Source organism: Helicoverpa armigera, chromosome 12 (genome assembly GCF_030705265.1).
Source record: "Helicoverpa armigera isolate CAAS_96S chromosome 12, ASM3070526v1, whole genome shotgun sequence".
In the NCBI taxonomy this organism is placed as follows: Eukaryota; Metazoa; Arthropoda; class Insecta; order Lepidoptera; family Noctuidae; genus Helicoverpa; species Helicoverpa armigera.
In genome coordinates, this window is record NC_087131.1 from 5,189,109 (window position 1) to 5,209,540 (window position 20,432).

General features: G+C 36.1%; 2 protein-coding genes across 2 annotated transcripts in view; both read left to right on the forward strand.

The window, feature by feature from the left end:
- Window positions 1–7,490, forward strand: part of LOC110374287 (all trans-polyprenyl-diphosphate synthase PDSS1) — a 42,072-nt gene extending 34,582 nt beyond the window's left edge. Inside the window, exons 5-8 of the mRNA XM_021331949.3 lie at window positions 59–148; window positions 2,800–2,931; window positions 3,903–4,097; window positions 5,422–7,490. Coding sequence (XP_021187624.3) covers window positions 59–148; window positions 2,800–2,931; window positions 3,903–4,097; window positions 5,422–5,643 — 639 coding nt within the window. The 3' untranslated portion in view covers window positions 5,644–7,490. The remainder of the gene's footprint in view (window positions 1–58; window positions 149–2,799; window positions 2,932–3,902; window positions 4,098–5,421) is intronic.
- Window positions 7,491–9,466: 1,976 nt separating this feature from the next.
- LOC110375234 (uncharacterized) lies at window positions 9,467–17,801 on the forward strand. Its single transcript, XM_021333287.3, has 9 exons — window positions 9,467–9,708; window positions 10,243–10,387; window positions 11,964–12,086; window positions 14,132–14,318; window positions 14,719–14,792; window positions 14,858–14,950; window positions 15,024–15,550; window positions 16,691–16,766; window positions 16,849–17,801. The coding sequence occupies exons 1-9, from the start codon at window positions 9,677–9,679 to the stop codon at window positions 17,005–17,007; spliced, it is 1,416 nt and encodes a 471-aa protein (XP_021188962.3). The 5' UTR covers window positions 9,467–9,676; the 3' UTR covers window positions 17,008–17,801.
- The last annotated feature ends 2,631 nt before the right edge of the window (window positions 17,802–20,432 follow it).

The following is a 20,432-nucleotide window of genomic DNA, read 5'->3' on the forward strand; positions in this document are numbered from 1 at the left end:
CCATTTCATAAACTTGAGTTACAAACACTGACTAATATTAGTATGAAATTGTTTCCAGGTGGCGATGGCCGGCGACTTCATCCTCGCCGTGGCGTCGATGATGATAGCTCGCTTGCGCAGCGATGACGTCACACTCGTGCTCAGCCAGGTAACTACTTCATTATCACACATTAGACACTATACAAATTCGTCGAGCTCCTAGCTGCGTTAGGTTTTGGCAACGATGGTCGTGGCGAGCCGCGTTTATGGAACACATTATAATCTAGGCTGAATTGCTTCATACGCGAACAAGGTGATCAGTCTTCTAGCGAGAAAAGCTGACCGAAGAATACCTACTAAAATACCGGTAGATATACGAATTTTCTTCTCATGTCGAATTCAAGTCGCTAGGGAGCAATTAAGGCAGTAGACCTTGTCATACATCCTACTCATACATATACTTCGCCTAAGGGCTAAGAATAACAGTATATTTTATTACCAATAAATTAAATCTGAGCTTATTTTGCAAGCTGTTGTTAAAAGTATTGTACTTTAGTCCCCTTTCTTAATAATGATTTATTTGTCATAAGACTCACAACATGAAAAACTTTAAATTACATGCTTTGATAAAACCCGCACTAAGGTTTCAAAATCTCAGGCTTTACATATTTTTGTGGTATATTGCGTGGAAATTATAAAACTCTTTGTGGCAAAAAAATTACAGACACGTTTCAATGATGAAGCAAACGATAAAGAAGCTTTTAAATGCTTAATGCATCTCAGCACAATAAACGCCTAATGCGATAAAATGTTTACATCTAACATTAGTATAGAGTTTCATCACTACATTGAGGTACTCCCATTCAGAGTCACAAGTAGTAGCACAACCATTACTTTAATACAACCTTTTGAGTGTTCGTGCGCACACGCATGCGCGTTCAATTGGGGTCGAATGTTTGGCTAGAATATTCATTAAAACGATTCATCCTGTCGGCCTTCTTACTGCGATGGTATTAACGCTGTGCCATATGCTACAATCATTCTTATTCTTTTAATCAAAAGCCAACACATTAGATGTGTTTCGCAACAAACGTGTACTTTGATTACAGCCAACAGTTGTTCTATTGGTGTTTTCAATAAATGTTTAGATGTGTGATATACTTCTATTAACATGCAAAATATAATAATATAGAATAATGCCCTGCCCAATAATGCCCATTAGTTCAGGTGTGCCTGATAAAATATTAAAAATTAAAGATTGTGGCAAAAACGCACAACACTTGACAATTAAACTAATCTTGAAGGAGGGTCACTTTCCCAAGTGACACCTTTCTCAAGACATTTAATGAAAATATTTCGCAAAAACTAGTGGAATACCCCAGGGCAACGCTTTTTAACATTACATCTCCAGAATAAATTCCTCTGTATTTTGAAAGGCGCCTTAACTTGGAGATCCCAGCTGTAATTTTATACTTGGCCATCCTTACGCATAGACAGAAGCCTAAAATCTAACCAGTTTACTGAAGGGTGTCATGTCACCCAGGTGACTGGGTTAAGGATATTAGATAAGCAATTGCGCCATGCAAAACCTTAGCTCTTAGTTGAATCCAGTTAGACTGGAAGTCGACCCCAACATAGTTGAGAAAAGGCTAGATGATCATCTCGATAATGAATATTGTAAATGACATTATTTTCTACAAAAATACAGTTGTAAATAAAAACATGAACCTACCTACTCAACCTCCGTTCTAAATACCGACCGGTTGCGTGAAATAAAGTACAAACAAATGTTTACTTAATGCTCTGCGTAATCAGGTTATATCTATTCAAGCTTAAAAAGATTTATTCTTATACTAAGGATTTTTTAATTTATTGCATTTTAATATACGGTTTCTGATGGTTTTTACGGTTTTTCAATTAAAGATCTTTTACAATACTAGCACGTCCTTTTCATAACTGTTAGTAATTTATCTTACAGGATATCATTGAAATATTATTACAGTACAAGATATACGCTGGTTTTAAAAGTTAACGCATTTATTGCACCTGCATTCGCCAAGGATATTCTTTAATAATGATTATGGCACATTTTGTCATAAATTATCAACAAAGTAGTATTTAAGATGGATATCCGTTACCTAATTATTTTATAATGATCACCATACTTAGCTTTAGAATTAAATTTGATATTTAAGTTTCTGACCTGCTGAGAATAAAGAACTTCTCGTGTATGTACATCGTACGCATGTAAACCTCTGGATTTGGGTTCTTAACTATAAGGTACGTAATTTGTAATTAATAATAATCCGTCGGTTTTAAATATGAAATGTCGAGACATTTTCTTCATGGTCGGATTTTGTGTAAGACGAAACAGTTTGTTCTCTGAAGGTGCGTACGGATAGCGCGTTCCTGTGTTACGCGTAGTTGGGAAACACTGTCCACGCGTACATTGGATACGCGTACAGCTCCTGTACGAACCGCCGCGAACCTGTACGCGAGGTCAATCGATCCAGAGCGCTCCGCGAGCCCCAGTCATTCGCCATGACTCCGACAAGAACACGCGTGTTTATTCATTTTGCCGTCCAAATATAGCGTAGCCGGCCGCGTGCGTCCTCTTTGACGCGCGACCAAAAACCGACAGACGGTGGCTCGCGCTGCGAGTTGGCTCGCGCGGTACGCGTACCCCAAGAGTGAACGCGTAGCTGCAGGTATGGACTAGGCGTTCCGGATACGCGTAAACTGAGTACGCGTACCAGGGTACGCGCAATCCGTACGCACCTTTATACCACACTATAATCTTTATGTATTTGTTACTTTCAGGTGGTAACAGACCTCGTGCAGGGCGAGTTCATGCAGTTGGGCAGCAAGGAGACAGAAAACGAACGGTTCGCACATTACCTCACCAAGACGTACAGAAAGACTGCATCACTCATCGCCAACTCAGTCAAAGCGGTAATGACTACATTACTTTGTATTTCTAATTGATATATTATACGAAGCTATAAGGAAGCCATGTGTGCTAATGTAGGGTTATTTGAATGGGAATGTTCTCAACTCTATAGCTTCTTTGTATTTGTGGTACCGTTTATGAAGCAGGCATTTGTTTCACAGAATCATGTTTACAAATGATAGTCCGCTTTATTGTAGTACTTAAATTGAAATGACATCGAGCTAATTTATATTCATGTCGTTTGTTCTGAAAGGATTTTGTTTTGATTTTTATAAAACTATTCGGGTATTAAAATTAGAATGTAATCATATTTCCCAATATAATTAAGATGAATAATATTTCAACTTTATTAATCCAATATATCTATTAATGTGTATCCAATTTATTGAATAATCTTGTGGTGGTGCAAGACATTGCTTGATTTTATTTAACTTTATCTACCAAAACGCGCAGATGTTGAATATGTAGTAAGAAGCGAAATTCACCTTATATACTAGACCTTTAAATGAGCATTACCTCCATGCTCAACTAAGATCGTCATCATCATCAAAAATATTTTTATACATATAGTTGATACAAAGACTTGTCTCATATAGGTTTGCTGGATGACCCAATCAGTATGCAAGCGATGTCTGCCCGTGTGACTCACTGCCCTGGTCACAGCACATTGATGCTATATCTAGTAACTTGTTGCTAGGCTGCGGACCAATTTTACCGATCAAAACTAAGTTCAGGAGTCAAATGAGAAGTCTGTTTTATCAATTTCAATTCTACAAAAAAGCAATATGGAAAAAAAAACTCAATTATGTGAACTGACAGATCTCCGTTTTGTTTTTGGTAAAATGGGCCTTGGTAATGCGTATAACAGAATTTTATTCAGGTTTTAAGATTACCATTTGTGGGTGGCTTTGAAGCTTGAATGAGTTTCTATTCCCCAATATTATCATGGTATTAAAATTGTGTTAAATTACAGGTGGCACTGTTAAGCGGGGCGGACGAAAGCACGTGCGAGCTAGCCTTCCAATACGGACGAAACCTTGGATTATCGTTCCAACTGGTAGATGATTTGTTAGACTTCGTGTCTTCAGCGCAGGCCATGGGCAAGCCCACAGCCGCCGACCTCAAACTCGGATTGGCCACAGCCCCCGTGCTATTTGCCTGCGAAAAGGTAATTTTGAATTTGGAATGTTTTGTTCTGTTTTTATTTAAAACTCTTTGATTGTTTAGCATGAAGCATAGACAAACCTTTGGCAGTATTTACGTTTCAAACGTTAAATAACTAGGTATAATCTCTAAAGTATCGTTAGAATTTGTAACTTAGTACTTGACCTACATAACCAATTTACAAATGATATTAGGCCGATATTTAAATGTTTCGAATTCTTGCGTGATGTGAACGTGTTTAAAATTCGACTAAATAATTATGTAGTGAAAAAACCGGTTGCCCTACCTTAACTTTACATACTCGCGCCCATAGCGGGTTAGCAGTTGTGTTTAAACACACACTTGCGCAAAAATCGTTTTTCGCAATACATACGTTGGGCCACTACCAAACTATTTGCACGATATTGCAAAAATATTCGCTGTTCAACATCTACGCCAGCCGGTTGTCATTTGTTGTGAATACGACGAAAAGGTGAAATACCGGAATAATGAAACCAATAATAAAAATGAAAGTATATTTTGATTTTGATTTAAAGTGAAAGTTGTTTATTTTGAGTTTATCTCATTCATACATAATTTAGCAAAAGTGATAGCTAGATTATCGAATCTATCTACGTCTATTTTTTTTTCACTTTAAATCTTTGATATAAGCTGAGCACGGGATCCAGTAAATAATTCCGGGTGCCTGGTAAATAGAACACCCAGGTCTCCGAAAGTACGTTAATATGTGATGTCGGATTGCCGTTCCATAGGGATATGTAAATGATGGAATACCGAATGGACCCCATAATAAATGGTCAGAGCAGAGGGCTGATCTTCTAGACCTGTCTGCCCACGCACGTCAGGCTTTTTGTAGGATATGACGACCTCGATGGCGCAATGGTCACCATGCCACGGGGCTTACCGAACGTGTGTGAAAAGATGTCCCGACATTATTAATATTATTAACATCCCAGGCTGGTTTTTGTAGGACTACCTGACTAGGATTTTGTAACAGATTTTTTGTACGACGTGTGCGTTGCACTTTTACTAGTATTTCATTATTTTTCTCCTACAAAAAATCGGTCACCGATTAATCGGATATTAGCAGTCTTAGGCTAATTTGAAAAAAAATAAAAAACATTTACTTCTAATATGCATGCACCAACTTGTAAATATAAATAGACGAATCTTAAAAAGGCTGAGTTACCTGAACTGGGAAGACTACCGACCCGTATTTCATTCGTTTATTAGGGTTAAAATAATAACGACTTCCGTTAATTCTATTCATATTAAACAGACAAGGGACCATCCATATCACGTACCAACTATGTATATTTGTATTGCAGTATCCAGAACTGAACCCGATGATAATGAGGCGGTTCCAAGAGCCGGGCGACGTGGAGAAGGCGTACGAGCTGGTGCACAAGTCGCGCGGGCTGGAGCAGACGCGCTTCCTGGCGCGCAAGCACGGCGCCCAGGCCGCGCGCCTCGCCGCCGACCTCGCCGACTCGCCCTACCGCCAGGCGCTCGCCACCACCACCGACCTCGTGCTCAACAGGATCAAATAGTGCTCTACCCGCTCCCGTGAAAGGCATCCACAGTTCTACCCCCAAACAATCCTCTAACCGCATTACGTCACAAAAACTTCGCGAGTCGTCCGCTGCCTGCGCATTAGACTATTTTGTTCCTAAATATTCTACTGCGCAGGCAGAGCTAACTTCGGGTTCGTCTATTTTTTCAGACGTAGTGTAGTTTTTCGTTCACGTTCGACGTGATCGTAAGAGTACTTAGACGAGTTTACTTTCCATGTCGAGCGCCACCTTTAATGGCACTTAAAGGTGAACGCGCGAGACCACAGAATTCTGGATACCTTTTAGCAAAGGATATAGAGGCGATGGACATTTTATTTTTAGTAGTGTATGTGTGTTCGTGTGCCGCGGCCCGGTCGTGGCGCGGCCGACGCGAGTGAACCTTTGTGTATATGAGAGTGAATTGAGCCGACATGGCGACATATATCGTAGATATTTTACGTCAAGCTATACCATGTGCCCTGATAAATTAAACATAATAAATTCTACAATATACTATATAAACACTATGTAGATTTTTGTTATATTATTGTAATCAGTAGAACTGATTGTCAAGTAATTATATTTTACATAATGTTAAAGTATATATATTTTATTGGTATATTTATGTTATATAAATATTTTACTTTGTGTCCTTCACTTGTGTGACCTGATTTATTTTAAGATAATTTTCTGTGTTTTGTGACAGCATGAAGTATCTATGAGTAGCGGCTATCGCTTGCAGAGTGCGTGACGACTCGTTACCAAATACTGTTGTATAATATGCTCAACTGTTGTTTGTATCGTGCAATTTTATGTAGGTGTAGAGATAGAAAGTACCTGTGTTTATGCACAAACATGCTATCGACGATCATCACTAAATTGCTTACACTTTTGATTTCTCGAGTTGGTGTTCGTTTTGTTTCTTACTGTATGTATTTTATGATGTGTAAATACTGAGAGTCATTGGATAAGTTACCCGTGTTTTATCTTCAAAACCAATTACCTCAATTCTTTAGAATACACGTTACATACTAGAGGTGTATGTTATATTCTGACCTAGTATTAAATTGTAAGTATTTTACGAGGCACTACACATTGAGGCAGAATGTTAACATCTGTTAGTCTATTAGTACATGTTACAATTGTAAATAATACTAACAACTATATATATTCAATGTAACGGAGGTTTATATAGGCAAATGAATTATCAGAGTACCGCAAAAATGCACCATAAGCGCAGTATTCTTAAAACTTTTTCTTGAAATTTATTGATATTTAACAAAATATTAGTCATTAATAAGGTAATTTAGTATAAGGCCGACACAACGACTGACTTAAGATAAATGAACTGGTGTTTCCGACAAAGAACACTCGACACACGACAGTACAGAAATTAGTATTTTTTTGTCGGAACTTCATTTCGGAACACAGAATAATGATGAATTCACGTCGATCTCTGTAAATGGAGCATAAAACGTAATTCTATGAATATTAGTAAATGTAGCAAATTACTAAAATGTGTATGAAAACTCATTTTAGCAAAAGGTTCACCTCAATACGTTTGTCGGGGAAATGCTTCCGAAGATGCAGACGATTCACTTGACTGTGTTCCTTGTGTGAACGCACCTAATTTCATACCTCGGTCGCTGTGTCAGCCTGTCCAATTGATGGAAAAGAAGGTGTATGTTTTTTTGTACATTAAAAATGTTAAAAAATGGGAGTCAATGAAGTTTATTTATGTGTATGTAGACATACTTTCATAGGACATACGTTTGTAAATATTATTATTCTGTAAAATGGTAAATCATGAATAATTTTTAATATAAACATTAGTTACAAAATAATGTTTTATTTCAATTTCTTTCATGGCTTTTCATTATAGTACCTACCTTGCATTAATATTGTACTGACAACATGACAGCAACTGTTTACAACTTACCCCTCTGAGCATTACGCAACATCGATACTGAATACTGGCAAGGACGCACGCAAATGTTAATAGCAGCGACGTCCTTGACAAACTTGTAAAATTATAAGCGAGGCATAACAAACGATTTCCTTAGTGACCCATTTATACGGCACCCATGGCACTTTGCTTGCAAGCTATGTATATGAGTGAATGCAATAGGACTCCACGCCGTTTGCGGCAATCGATCGGCCCGCGCCCGGCACCGGCAGGACCAGCCGAATGCCGGCTGAAAAATGACATGAAAAATGTATATGACCTACTGCACTACACAACCTACTTCAATACACATGGCGAAAGTTGCTATGGTTACAGACAATTCGCGACTTTATCTATACGCGACAAGGGTGAAATTAGATTAACCCGTAGGTTAACCCGTACGAACCCGTGTTAATTACAGTGTGGACGTGCTTAATGGATTGAGCACGTGCAGTTATCTGTGTGGTAAAAGCTTGCCTACAATGCAATTTTCTTTTGTTTAAAGGAAGCGAGGTACAATTATAGGATACAACATTTCGTGCGATACGTCCGTAATTTTTTGCAAGTAGGTAGTCTTTGACATGCGCCTGACTTTCGGAGTACCTATTTGATTGTCTTCAAGGAAATATTTATTGCTCGTATATTAGACATAGGAGCCAAACGTGATGTCGCGATATGTAAATTTGTTAAATTCGCGTAGGTTTTCTGCCGTTTTCTTATTGATTAGCAATAAGTATCTGTCTTATTGTTTAACTCATATTTTTGCGAAGGTCAAAAGTATTGCTTATTCGTGATGGCATTCCAACTTCATTTGAAGTCGCCAGTGTTAGCGTAGTTGTTCGCTGAAATTCGATTACTACCTACGAGCCGCTAAAGCTTTTCATGTTTAAAAATCGTTCATCGATATATAGATTAACAAAGGAACGACCTACTCGTGGCCTATTTATATTAAGCGGTTTAGGGTACAACAAAAGCCCTTAATCACAGCTAGTGATTTGCAAGAATACTTTATAGGTTTAGACCTATCGGACCTGTAGTCAGATTGATACACCATACGCCTAAGTTGAAACGTGTTTTGCTGCCTGCGCGTTAATCAAAAAATATATCACAAAATAAAACAGGACAAGGTAAGTGAAACGGCTTTATTAATATCACATACCTACAGGACTACCCCCACCAAATGCAGCAAAATACATAACTAGTAAATGCACTAACTAGGTACTATGAATAACTTGTGTTACTATGAATAACTCGTGTTTCTAATTCGACCATTGCGTTACGCCATGCCCAACTAAGTAGGTACTTCTACTTTTTACTCTTTATCACGTTGATTATCAGGTGTCCGACAAACCTTAAAATAGCTGAATAACTTTTCTACTATATATCTAAAATTGATGTCAATTAAAGCCTTAACAATCTAAGAGTTTTATTTTAAATTACACGTCAGGCAACTGGCTCTAAAACGTCCAACGTCATTTCTGAACAAATTATACCCGTAATGAACATCGCATGTAAGAAAATTGGACTTGAATTTTACATGGCATTTGAAGTCGTAAATAGGAGCTACAGAAATAGATTAATCCATTCATTAGATCTAGGTATTTATCGTAACTGCACCCGTTTTGTTAATGTTTAGAAATTATTATAGACACTAATACAATTTTAACTTTACTATAAATCTGTGCCTATGGTTCAGTAGAGATTAAATAATTCAGTGATGAGTCTAGATAGTTCAAATTTTTATCACTCACTGTATCTAAGTTTAATCACGATATGCCATTAGTAAATAAAATTCACAATCGATTATAGACTGACAAACTGGCATCGTAATTTTATTTATTACGTCACAGTGCCATCGCTCAATGAAAACGGTCCCGAAAGTGCACAATTTCAGCTGTAAGGCGGCGCGGCGACTTCGCGAGTTTCAGTAGTCGGCAGAAAGCCGCTCGGTCGCTACCGGACACCTGAAATGATAATCTTCAGTGTTTGCACGTTCCTTCCGGCGTTTATACTTGTCAGAATCTGTTGCGCGCTCAGTTATGTGATATGACATTACTTGTTGGGTTTAGTGAAACTATTGTTTAAATGTTTGCTTTGCACTCTCGAAGATTGCGTAGGTAAGATACCGTTTTATGGTCGCTAGACAAAAGTTGTGCTTTCTAAATAAGTAAAGAATTACAAAATCTCAGTGGACGTAGGTATACGTTGAATACATTGATTTATTCTTAGCAAGAAATTATACCTACCATTATTCTGAATGTAGAAAACCCAAAATGAATGTTATTGGGTATTTGATTAACAAAAACTTTTATTTTTATGGCTGCATTGAAATTGGTAGCCATACCTACTTAACTTAGGCCTTCAGTATGAACAAAAAAAAATGGATTAATAATTTAGCTAGTCTAGACTGCGACGATTCTCATTTAGGATACTCATATAAACAGATTGATGAAATAAAATGAGCGCTTGCCCTTTGCAATATCTCGGTACTCTTAATAATTAATTTAGAACGAATAGATAACAAGTTTTATATCACATTTAAACTATAGTTATGTGGTATTTGCTAGCAATGATGAGCTGTGATTAGCTCCTATTTAGGAAAAGCTGACATTGACCAGCCAGTGTTTACACAACTTAACAACAACTTGTAGGAGGCTAAGCGCCCCGACGTCAGGGTCACTCCGCCGTCGAGCCCGGGAGCGCCAGCGAGCAGAGCAGACGAGGGCGGAGGGCGAGCGGATAGCGCGCGAGAAGAAAGAGCGACGCGCACGGGAGAAGCTTGAACAGCAGAGGAAGGTAATCTTTACAACTCGTTTCCAATATTCTATCTATCTGTTGATTTGCTTACTACAGATAAGAATTATGACATTGGCCCCCTACAAGTAAAATCGTTTTTTTTTATCTCGTTGGCAAAACTATAGATAGAATACTGGGAGTGGCCTTTAGTTGATACTGGCGTGTATAGATGTTTTTTTTTACAAAAGCGGGTGAAAGATACTTGTGTGTTTGTGTGTGTAAATATAAATGCATATCTATTGTTTTTTTATGCGTATGCTCAGGAACGCTTAGAAGTGGCCGAGTCATACAAAAACAATGTGCATGTTTATTTACACATACAAGCAATCCCCTTTCAGAGACAAAACATCTATAGCTAAACGAACAATATATTAGTAGTCATTTATCTAAGACCTTGCTAATTACTACCTGGGATTATTTTTTTTCTTCAATAGTTCCAAAATGTTTGCGTCACAGTCAGATTAATAGATATTTCAATTTGGTAAAGCTCGTCTTAAAAGGATACAGTTCCCCGAAACAAATGTCCATAATTCAAAAATCTCAATTTTAGATGAAATTTGAAACTGCAAGTCATGGTGGTTAGATATAAAAATAAGTAGGTGACTGTTAATTAAAAGGAAATCAATTGTGAAAGTTAAGTTATTCAATTATCGTCGGCAGCAAGTAATCATTTTCCATATGGGTGCCATTAACAACACCATTTAACAAAACGTACTCGTATAACCTTTTGTGCTTCTGATCTTTGCCCTTTACTGTAATTTGGTATGATAAAATCTTGAAGTCTTCTAATGGATTACTGTAGATACAGTAACGCACACTTACTCTGCCTCGTCTTACGTAGGCGTCTCAAGTTTTAGTTTTGGTATATAAGTACTATTTTTTAAGCTTTATTTGCATCTTATACCAAAGATCTACGTAATCTCATGTAAACAATAACCCAAAATTGTCGTACCTATAAATGAAGAATGGTTTCGGAATATTTCCAAATAAAGCATTTTCTCATATCGCAAGATAAGTATCACCACATGATGGGTAACACAGAAACAATGATGACACCATGAGATTTATACCTTGCCTCCCACCTGACTGACGAAATACAAGGCGTGGCACGAGCCACTTCATATCATGATATTAATGATATAATATAATGTTTCTAACGCCTATATTATTAATGTTTAAGCGACAATAGCTTAAAGGCTTACGCGATTGATTGAAGGTTGTGAACTCAAGAATGTTTAAGGCATTTTTCGATTGCGTGTGAATGTGCGGTACCGTCGTAGGCGTGTTTCTCTCATTATAATATTGCAATACTAACAGGCCTACCTACTTAGTCATTTAATTATAGGATTGTTTGTTGCAGCGATATGAAAATTACTGATGTAAGAGTAGGGCTTTATATTTTTTTTGTTTCAAATGGATTTATTTACTTACAGTTCGAGATGGTTAAGCGGATTTTAAGTACGTACCTAAAGCTGTCACAATTGCCACGAGAAGAGATTTGACTTGCTTATTTAATTTGTATAAGCTTTAGATGGAAATAAGAATATGCGAAATATCTTATAATTGTTACCTACAGGCTCGTGAAGAGCTGGCGACGTATCAGCCGTGGGGCAGAGCGGGCGGCGGCGCTCCGAACCCACGAGGAGTGAGGTTTACCAATCTTCGAGACAAGGGAATCTTTCCTGAAGACGAACTAAGGGTAAATAAATCACCTTCAACTATTGTCTCTAGCCACACTAATTAACATGTTTACCAGGACTACATACATAGATACCTACCTATACCAAGCTGTTTCCCGTTTCGACTCCGCATCCCAAGGGGATTCCCGCAGGTCATACCGAATTCCTAAACAATCGGCCCCACCGTTTTACTGTAAAAATTGCACAAGCAAACAGAGTCACTTTCACATTTACTCATAATCCATTAGTAAAGATTAATTTGTTATCGGAAAGCCTTGTTTGAACTTAATCTATGCAGTAATTAATATAATTGTCATTGTAGCTAGTAGGTATCTAATACATGACATCTATCAGCATTATTGCTTGTGTTAAAATCTTAAATGGAAATTATCTAATTATTTGTTTTGACAAGCTCATCGTGTATCGTTGTCGTCTTAATTACGTACGACTGTGTGTAGAGAAAGTGGCTATAACTTTGAAATGGCAATGCCCACAGCAATAAAACGCCATCAACTTATGCAGTGATCAGTGGTAATCAAACTTTAGTAGGTACACTTACACGGTAAAAAGATAGCAGTTATTGTAACTCAGCCTAAAGGGGTTCACGTTTATGCTTTAATGCTTATTTCCTTTAATGCAGACAATATGGTATCGTAATTCTGCATCATGTCTAGTTTTGGACCAGCGTCCTTTACTAGATCCTTTGTTAGTGCTACGACCACGCGATGTAGCGATATTACTACGCAGAGAGCTACGCACAAACACGACACATTCCTTTGGAGCCACCGTGCCCATAGTTAAAAGTTTGAGCATCGCTGTTTTAAGTCTTTGTCATAATGACACGCATACCTGATCAAATCTAGCATTTAATTGAAATAATTATTTGTCTATTAGTGATTATGAGATCTGTATTTAAATGTTACTCAATATAAATTGCTTTAATACGTCTCGTTCAACATGTGAACTAACTTGCAATTTGTTAAATGAGCCTCGTTAATCTTATAAGGAATTATTATTATGTAAATATAACTATTTTTGTATGTTGTCATAGATTTTTCTCATATGATGTATTAAAACGCCATGCTCATAGGTTAGTCAATTTCGAAATAATGCAAAATCAGTGAATGTATAGGTCGTAGTTTATAAATATTATAGTCTATTGATTGAAAATCGAATAATTTATTTCAAAAGGTGAAGGATAATAATAATACGCATGGCCTATTTTCTTTCGTGACCTCAAGACATTGACATACGTCGATACGTTGCATGTTCTGAATTCGAAGAATTTCATAGAAAATTGAACGAATCATATAGTGACTTGGTGTTTCTTAATCTCAGGCTCTGGCTGTACAGTGTACAGGTTATCTGGTTCTTATTTAATTAATCGTTACCTGTATATAAAAATAGTTGCTCGTGGCGATTGACCGATGGCAATAAATCTATATAAGGTAAAGGGTCATTCATTACCTGAACGTTATTAAGGCGGGACCACACCGTAGCGTTACGAAACGAAGATGGATAAAAAATGTGCGAATGACCGCTTCTGCCGTATCGAGGATATGAAATTTGTTGACATACATTTAAGGTATTTTGTATTTTCGTCATCAGTAATTTCCTCTCTTTAAAGTTGTCCGCGTTCCTTTAATGTAATCGCCATAATTACACGACACGATTTTATTACAACACTGGTCATCAGCTTTGAGGTTAATCATGGTATCAACACGTAAATTTTATATGTTCACGGTTTCCATCCGAACAATTTTCACATAGAAAATTGTCTTGATTGCCTTTGTTATTGCCGGGTGATCAAGTTTAATTGTCAAAATATCAACACTATAATAGTTGACTGATTTTAAGGTTGTTAATTTGAAACATAGGCCTTTGGACTTTGGGTCGAGTAATTTACATAAAATTATGGATGTGTGCAACTAATCATCATTCATCTGTTATAGAAATATGGAAGGATTACGAAAACACATGATACCTTGGAGTTAATGAAAAAAAGCAATCACCTTTGTATATTTCGCGTGGCTTTTGTATTTTTTCCTTTATTTTTATTTTCCAGGGAGTGTCATTGTTTGAGGCGTGTCGAAGGTGGAACACATCACCACTGCGGCGACAGAGGCAGACTCCCGTGAAGCTGCGTGAAGACCCGCAGCTGTGCTACTCCGAGCCGCTGCGCAAGAGCGTCGACAACGACATACGATACAAACAATCGCCTCAGGAACAACAGAACTATAAACAAATATTAGGTCAGTAAAATCGAATTTCGAAAAAAAAAACAAACTTGCCTATGTGAAAGCTCATAAGAAATTACATAATTCCTTAAAAACATGAAACGTTGAGAATCGACAGTGGATTAACATAGGTATTTTAAACTTTTCGAAGCTTTATTTTAAGTTGATCCAGTCTGCTTTCACTATAACACATTATAATATTATGATAAATAAGTTGATATTTATTCCTAGAACTAGGTATAAAACAAAACCTTACCGTAAGCTTTTATACTGATAAATAATTTGCATGTTATATAAACATTCATAGTCTTAGAATTCGATAAAAAAACTTATTGTAAGAATAAACATTTCATATTTTGTATTTAGCACTTGTTTTTATGATTTTATAAATAATAAAGTTATGTAAACATTGCAGATGAGATGGTTAAGAAAAAAAATAAAGCCTTAAGAGATGAAAAGAAGAGAAATCTGGAATATGAACGCAAAATGGTAACATCAGTATTTTAATAATATTAAATGTTGTGGATGATACACATTACAATTCATGTTTGCAGCATGCCATGGAAGGACCTTGGGGTAAACCAGGACCAGGTGGAGCTATATGGAGGAACCCTCGAAACGTTGGGTTAAATTTCTCTAAGTCTATGGTCCGTATTAACATTATGTTTAAAAAATATATAGGAAAGGATATTAAATTGAATCCTATTTCTTTTTACGTAGGGTTGGACAGACAATGAAGTTTTTAATAAACTCGATGGGTCCAAAGAGCGTAACGAAAAATCTTCGCTTACTTTACCTAAAGTAAAGGGAGATGACGATTTGGAGGAAGATACGCCTGAAAAAGAAAATGTAAAACCATCGAATGTTGAAAAGTTACCAACTATAAAATACGCAGTAAATAGCAATGTACAAAAACAAGCTCCAGAACCAAGAAGGTTTAGCTTAGACGTAAAAGTTAAACATGAAATTGTATATGGTGGGGATGGAGAAGTTAGAAGAAGTCCGAAAAAAACTAAATTTGTTAAAAGATTATCGAATGGAGACAAAGTGACAAAGTTGATAATTGACGACAGTTACGAGAGTGAAGAAGCAGTAGCAGTTACCGAGAAGAAACTTACTCCTGAGAACGCTATTTTACGAGTGACTGGCGGTGTTGAACTTGTGCCACTTCTTGCTAGGAGACGAAGAGTCGGCGCGCGAACGTTGCCATCCAGCGATGTCACAAGACAGGCGGATCAGTCATGTCAGTGCGTATCAAAGTTTAAAAAATGCTATTGTTAGTATTTCAAGCGATGATTAGACATCTATTCTCTGCGACATGTTAGGTCGTGACCTGATTACCCATTTCGTACAGATAATAATCACATTCTTTGTACATAATACGAGCTAACCAAGGTCAGAGAAAATAAAAGAATTTAATTTATAAGATCACGATACCTGACCCTTTTATATCCAATCGATTTGATACGCTGAACATTGTATTATAGTTATTTTTATTGACGTAGGTAAGTAATTTGCCGAAGGCTTGCACAGTTGCGTGACACGTTTTCCCGAATCGTAAATTTATTCGCGTGTAAAATGTCAGCGGATGTCGTAACACTTTTTTTCGTAAATCATATTGTGAGATTGAATTATGATCTGCTGTTCGGAAATTCCATTGATGTTCATGTGTCTAGTGTCTTCGTCCTATTGATTAGATTAGTATTTTTGTTTCAAGAGTTGTTTCTTTGCAAAGAAGTCTGTGTCCTTTCTCAGACTCTAAACTATATTTTGAGCCAATTTCATTTGAATCGATTTAGTACTTTAGGTCAAAAACCCTAAACAGACAGACAGAGTTAGGTACTTTTGCATTTATAATATTCAAAGGAAGAAGGAAGGATTGTTTCAGAAAATTTTTCTTCGCCTTGTAATTCTCGACCAAGAGTGATGGCTTAATCTCGAGCATTCGCTATAAATATTTACAATTTTATTTCCGTCGAAGATTCGAGTTATATATCTAACGGTAGGCAATATTTGGTCACCAATCCGGTAAGGTAAACGTTGCATCACGGCTTTCTATCGGTCGGAATCCATACGACACCAAGATTAACGGCTTTCATTAGGCCAGTGATGTGCGCCGCAACACCGTCACTTGTCGATAGTGATCATTGACACCTCGACTTGGATATCGATGACTAACAACGCGATTCAGATAGATGATCATTTATTTTCTGCCTTTGAACCGTGACCTCTTTACAATAGGTTTATGGAGATGCTGATCTTTAAATGTTGCTCTAAGTACCTTTGCCTTTAGCTAACAAGAAAGTTAATATTAAGTGCCCGCAGAACTGGTAGTGGGTAATACCTACTGTTGGAATGTTAGACTTATACATAAATACATTTTACAGATGGCGCGAAACGCTCAATATGGACTACTTGAGAGAATTAAAGCAACAGATGAAAGTGAAATGTATTCAAAAAGAGGTGTGTGTGATGACTTGCATTAATTTCGAGTGAAAATTGATGCGGACATTATGAGTAATTATTGCGCATTAAATATTTTCAGGAACATCGCCAGAATTCAGCAGAGAGTGTGAGAAAACACCATGAGACGTGGGAATCGTTATGGGGTAGACAGGGACATGGAGCTCCACTCCGTGGCAAATACAATAGGAATAACTTGGCACAACTACTCTACGTGGCACCGCTGACAAATGCTCAATAGATACCCGGAGAACAAGCAGTAGAGTTTTTCCTTTATTATTCTACTGTTTCAAAATATTATTTTATGATGAATCGATACATACAAATTTTGAAATTTTATGAAGCTATTGAGATTGGCAAATACAAATATGGGGATAAATATATATATATATATAGGATAGTTTAAGATGAATTTTGTTATCAGAAGTTAAAAAATTGGCATATTCAAATCAATAACTTTCATAAGGAAACCCTGTAACGGATGTAGGTAGATTGTTCAAGTTACCTTTTGGTATAGAAAACTAAGATCAACGATAGTAATTCATAAAATTGTAAGTAGTTAAAACATGATACTTATTAGTGCCAATAAACTAAACCAAACCCATATGATCACTTATTTCGAAATTCTAATACCGAATGTTTTGCACTGCACATTCCAATACATTACTTTATTCAGCTTTTCTATTGAATTATCTGTATTTAGAAATAATATATTTAAACACAACATTTGAGATAGGTATTTTTACTATTGTGTTTGCATTGTAGGCTTACGTATTAAACAAAATGTAATTAAAGTGATGTCGTAAATAAAGTTCACGATTAACAACCAAGTTGTTGAAAAATAATAATTAAAAACCGCAAGTTGTAATAACTTCTAACTTAAACTAAGAAATTACTGTTTACGAATTTATGTTGCATTTTTATTTTGTAATTGAATTTAGATACACTGTCATAGAAACCTGTACTGACAAACTTTTTGGCGATTCACTTACTGTATCTGCTATCAACTTACATTATATGTCAACCTCTACCTAACTGTATTTTTATTTCCCTAATTAATGGCGTTTCGAAGTGGAAACCAAATGTTTTAATGGAATGACTGGTTCAAATTAAAAGCTCTTCCCGCTGTTGATTTAGAGACACCATTACCAATGATTGCCCAACATAATTATTCCTAAAACCTGCGTCCTCAAATAGCTGTTTCCGACAAATTCTCTTGAAAACTTTATTTGATGTTGTAGAGCCATAAGTCGGCAGGCACTTTTTGCTAATACGCTGTGAAAAAAAAATACCAACTGTTTCAGTAGGTAAATGTCTATAGTCTATATTGATACCACGAGATCGAATATCGATAAAATAAAATAGTTACCAGTCGTCAGACTAATAAGATGTATAGCCATTGTTCGCATCACACATTAATCAATAATCGAATATTGAGCGGCCTTGAACCAAATTGTTATGCTTCCATGTTATTTATAATGCAAAAAAAAATACTATACCTAAATATTTTGAATGCCCCAATATGATACACAAATATTACACAATACGTCTCATTCTCATCCGCTTATGCAATCAGAGCCTAAGTGCAGAGATGCACCTATTGTATCACGATGAACTTTCAACAAAGAACAGGTTACAATTATTATAAGTACTTATGCCTACTTGTATACATTTATAGCCACTTATAACTGTACTGCTGTCATTCACCTGTTTGAAGAAGCTATAATAAAATTTGATGAGTTTTGAATGAGTGTAATGTATGTTCGTTATAATTTTCAAAGTAACGTAAATCGACTGCAAAGATGATTCTGATTTAAGCGCACTTACAGTCGGCTCAGACTATTTGCGTCTGAATGGAATGCTGTCATTTAAATCGGTTGATATATGCTATTACATTAAGCCTGTTCATCATAGCGAATGAGGTAACTACGAGCAGTCATCTCGTTCTCAAGCATTTCGTATTTTTATCTCTTGGGTATGTAGGTAAAGTGTTATTACATACTTTATTGTTAAAATTACGAATTCACGCATAATTTAAGCAAATGGGGAGACAGACATAATAACTTTGTAATTAACGATTATAGCTATGTAGAGCTTAGTTATTGGATAAGGAGATATTGCCACATACTAAACTAGCTAGTTTTGATCAATTAACTTTTAAAAATACCTTAGTTTTATGCAGCTTAGCTCAATAAGAGCTGAAATAATCTTTCATGAATAGTTGTCAATAAAGTGTATAGGTAGATAGGTTATAAGTATGATTGAGTGGCAACCAATTATGTATATTAATGGGTAGTTTGTAACAATTTGAACATATCGTTGCAGATGGCAGTTTTTAAAGTTTATTTATATGCTACGTAACATGCTATTAAATGGACACGAATATTTTATTAAACACAAGTCATACTGTATATCATTAAGCTTTGCAAAGCAACATATTAATTTGGATGCCGAAAGCCCTTCGGGCATTCTACTCGATTCCGTAATATTTCGCAATAGTTCAATTGTGTCGAGTAGTACGCGGCGCTAAGTGCAATGTAAACAGTTCATTGATGAGCCTCTAATTGTTCTTATACCCTCGAGACGTCAAGCCTCGTGTGGGTACGTGCGACTTATGGTGAAATCTGTAAAGTAAACAGAAATATGCGCATGCATGTAAACGACACACCCAGAGAAAGCCTTGTACTATTACGAAATTACAATAAAACTAAAACCGTGTAAAACCATGTCTGTAGCAGAACGAAAGAATGAACTTTCTTTCATGATTATTGATACATATATTACTATTCTTTAGAATTAACTAATGAAATCCAAAACGTAGACTATTTAAAATTTAATTTGGGATAAAAGCATTAATTAATCAGCAAGTATAATTAAAATCTTGGAATTTACTTACAGTACTTGTAGTTCCAAATTCTTAACACGCGCGGGAATTAAATTCATAAGACTCAAAATTTTAAATACTTATGATTTTATTTCTCAGCACATGGAATCTAATAATGAGATGTAAACTAAAACGCTTGTTGGTTTGGCTATAAATAAATTTTACTCTCCAATAAACTTAGCTCTTTACATCGTGGTTGTTGACTAATTAGAAAATAGCCGTGTAAACAAAACTAAACTTTACTGCGAAGAATTTTCTATCTCATCTTTCACACGAGATGTTATTTGTGACGTGCCCATCAAATGAATGATTAATTGTTATGTGATATCTCTATTGACAAGAATGTAACTTACAAAGAATTTTACACTTCAATTTGTCATTCGTTGATTGGTGTCTACTATTGTTAATGAAATGTGACGAAACATTTCGTCACCATAAACTCTCTCTTAGTTTCTACATTACAGACAATGTGTTTATAAGATTTTTATTTAAAAAACAAAAATTCTAAGCAAAATTTCATAACTGGACTTAAATAACTATGAAGAGAGACTTAGATGTTATCTTTTCTACAATAGGTACATTGTGACCAATATTAGCTTAGGTAATACTTTTACTGGCTTATAATATCCCCGAATTCATAAATTGCAAACTATCTTTGTAATTAACAATGTTACAGAAAATATACGATAGTCGAAGTGAGTAATATGGCTTGACCTATTGTCATCGGTAACGTTTAAACAATTTCATTATTACATTGTGAAGACCACAATCACCTGTTATAA

Bases quoted from the DNA above. Each gene is read 5' to 3' on its own strand.
- LOC110375234 (XM_021333287.3), top strand. From the start codon at position 9,677: ATGTTTGCTTTGCACTCTCGAAGATTGCGTAG. The intron at 10,388-11,963 runs GTAATCTTTACA...TGTTACCTACAG, and splicing joins AGCTTGAACAGCAGAGGAAG to GCTCGTGAAGAGCTGGCGAC. The intron at 14,319-14,718 runs GTCAGTAAAATC...TAAACATTGCAG, and splicing joins GAACTATAAACAAATATTAG to ATGAGATGGTTAAGAAAAAA.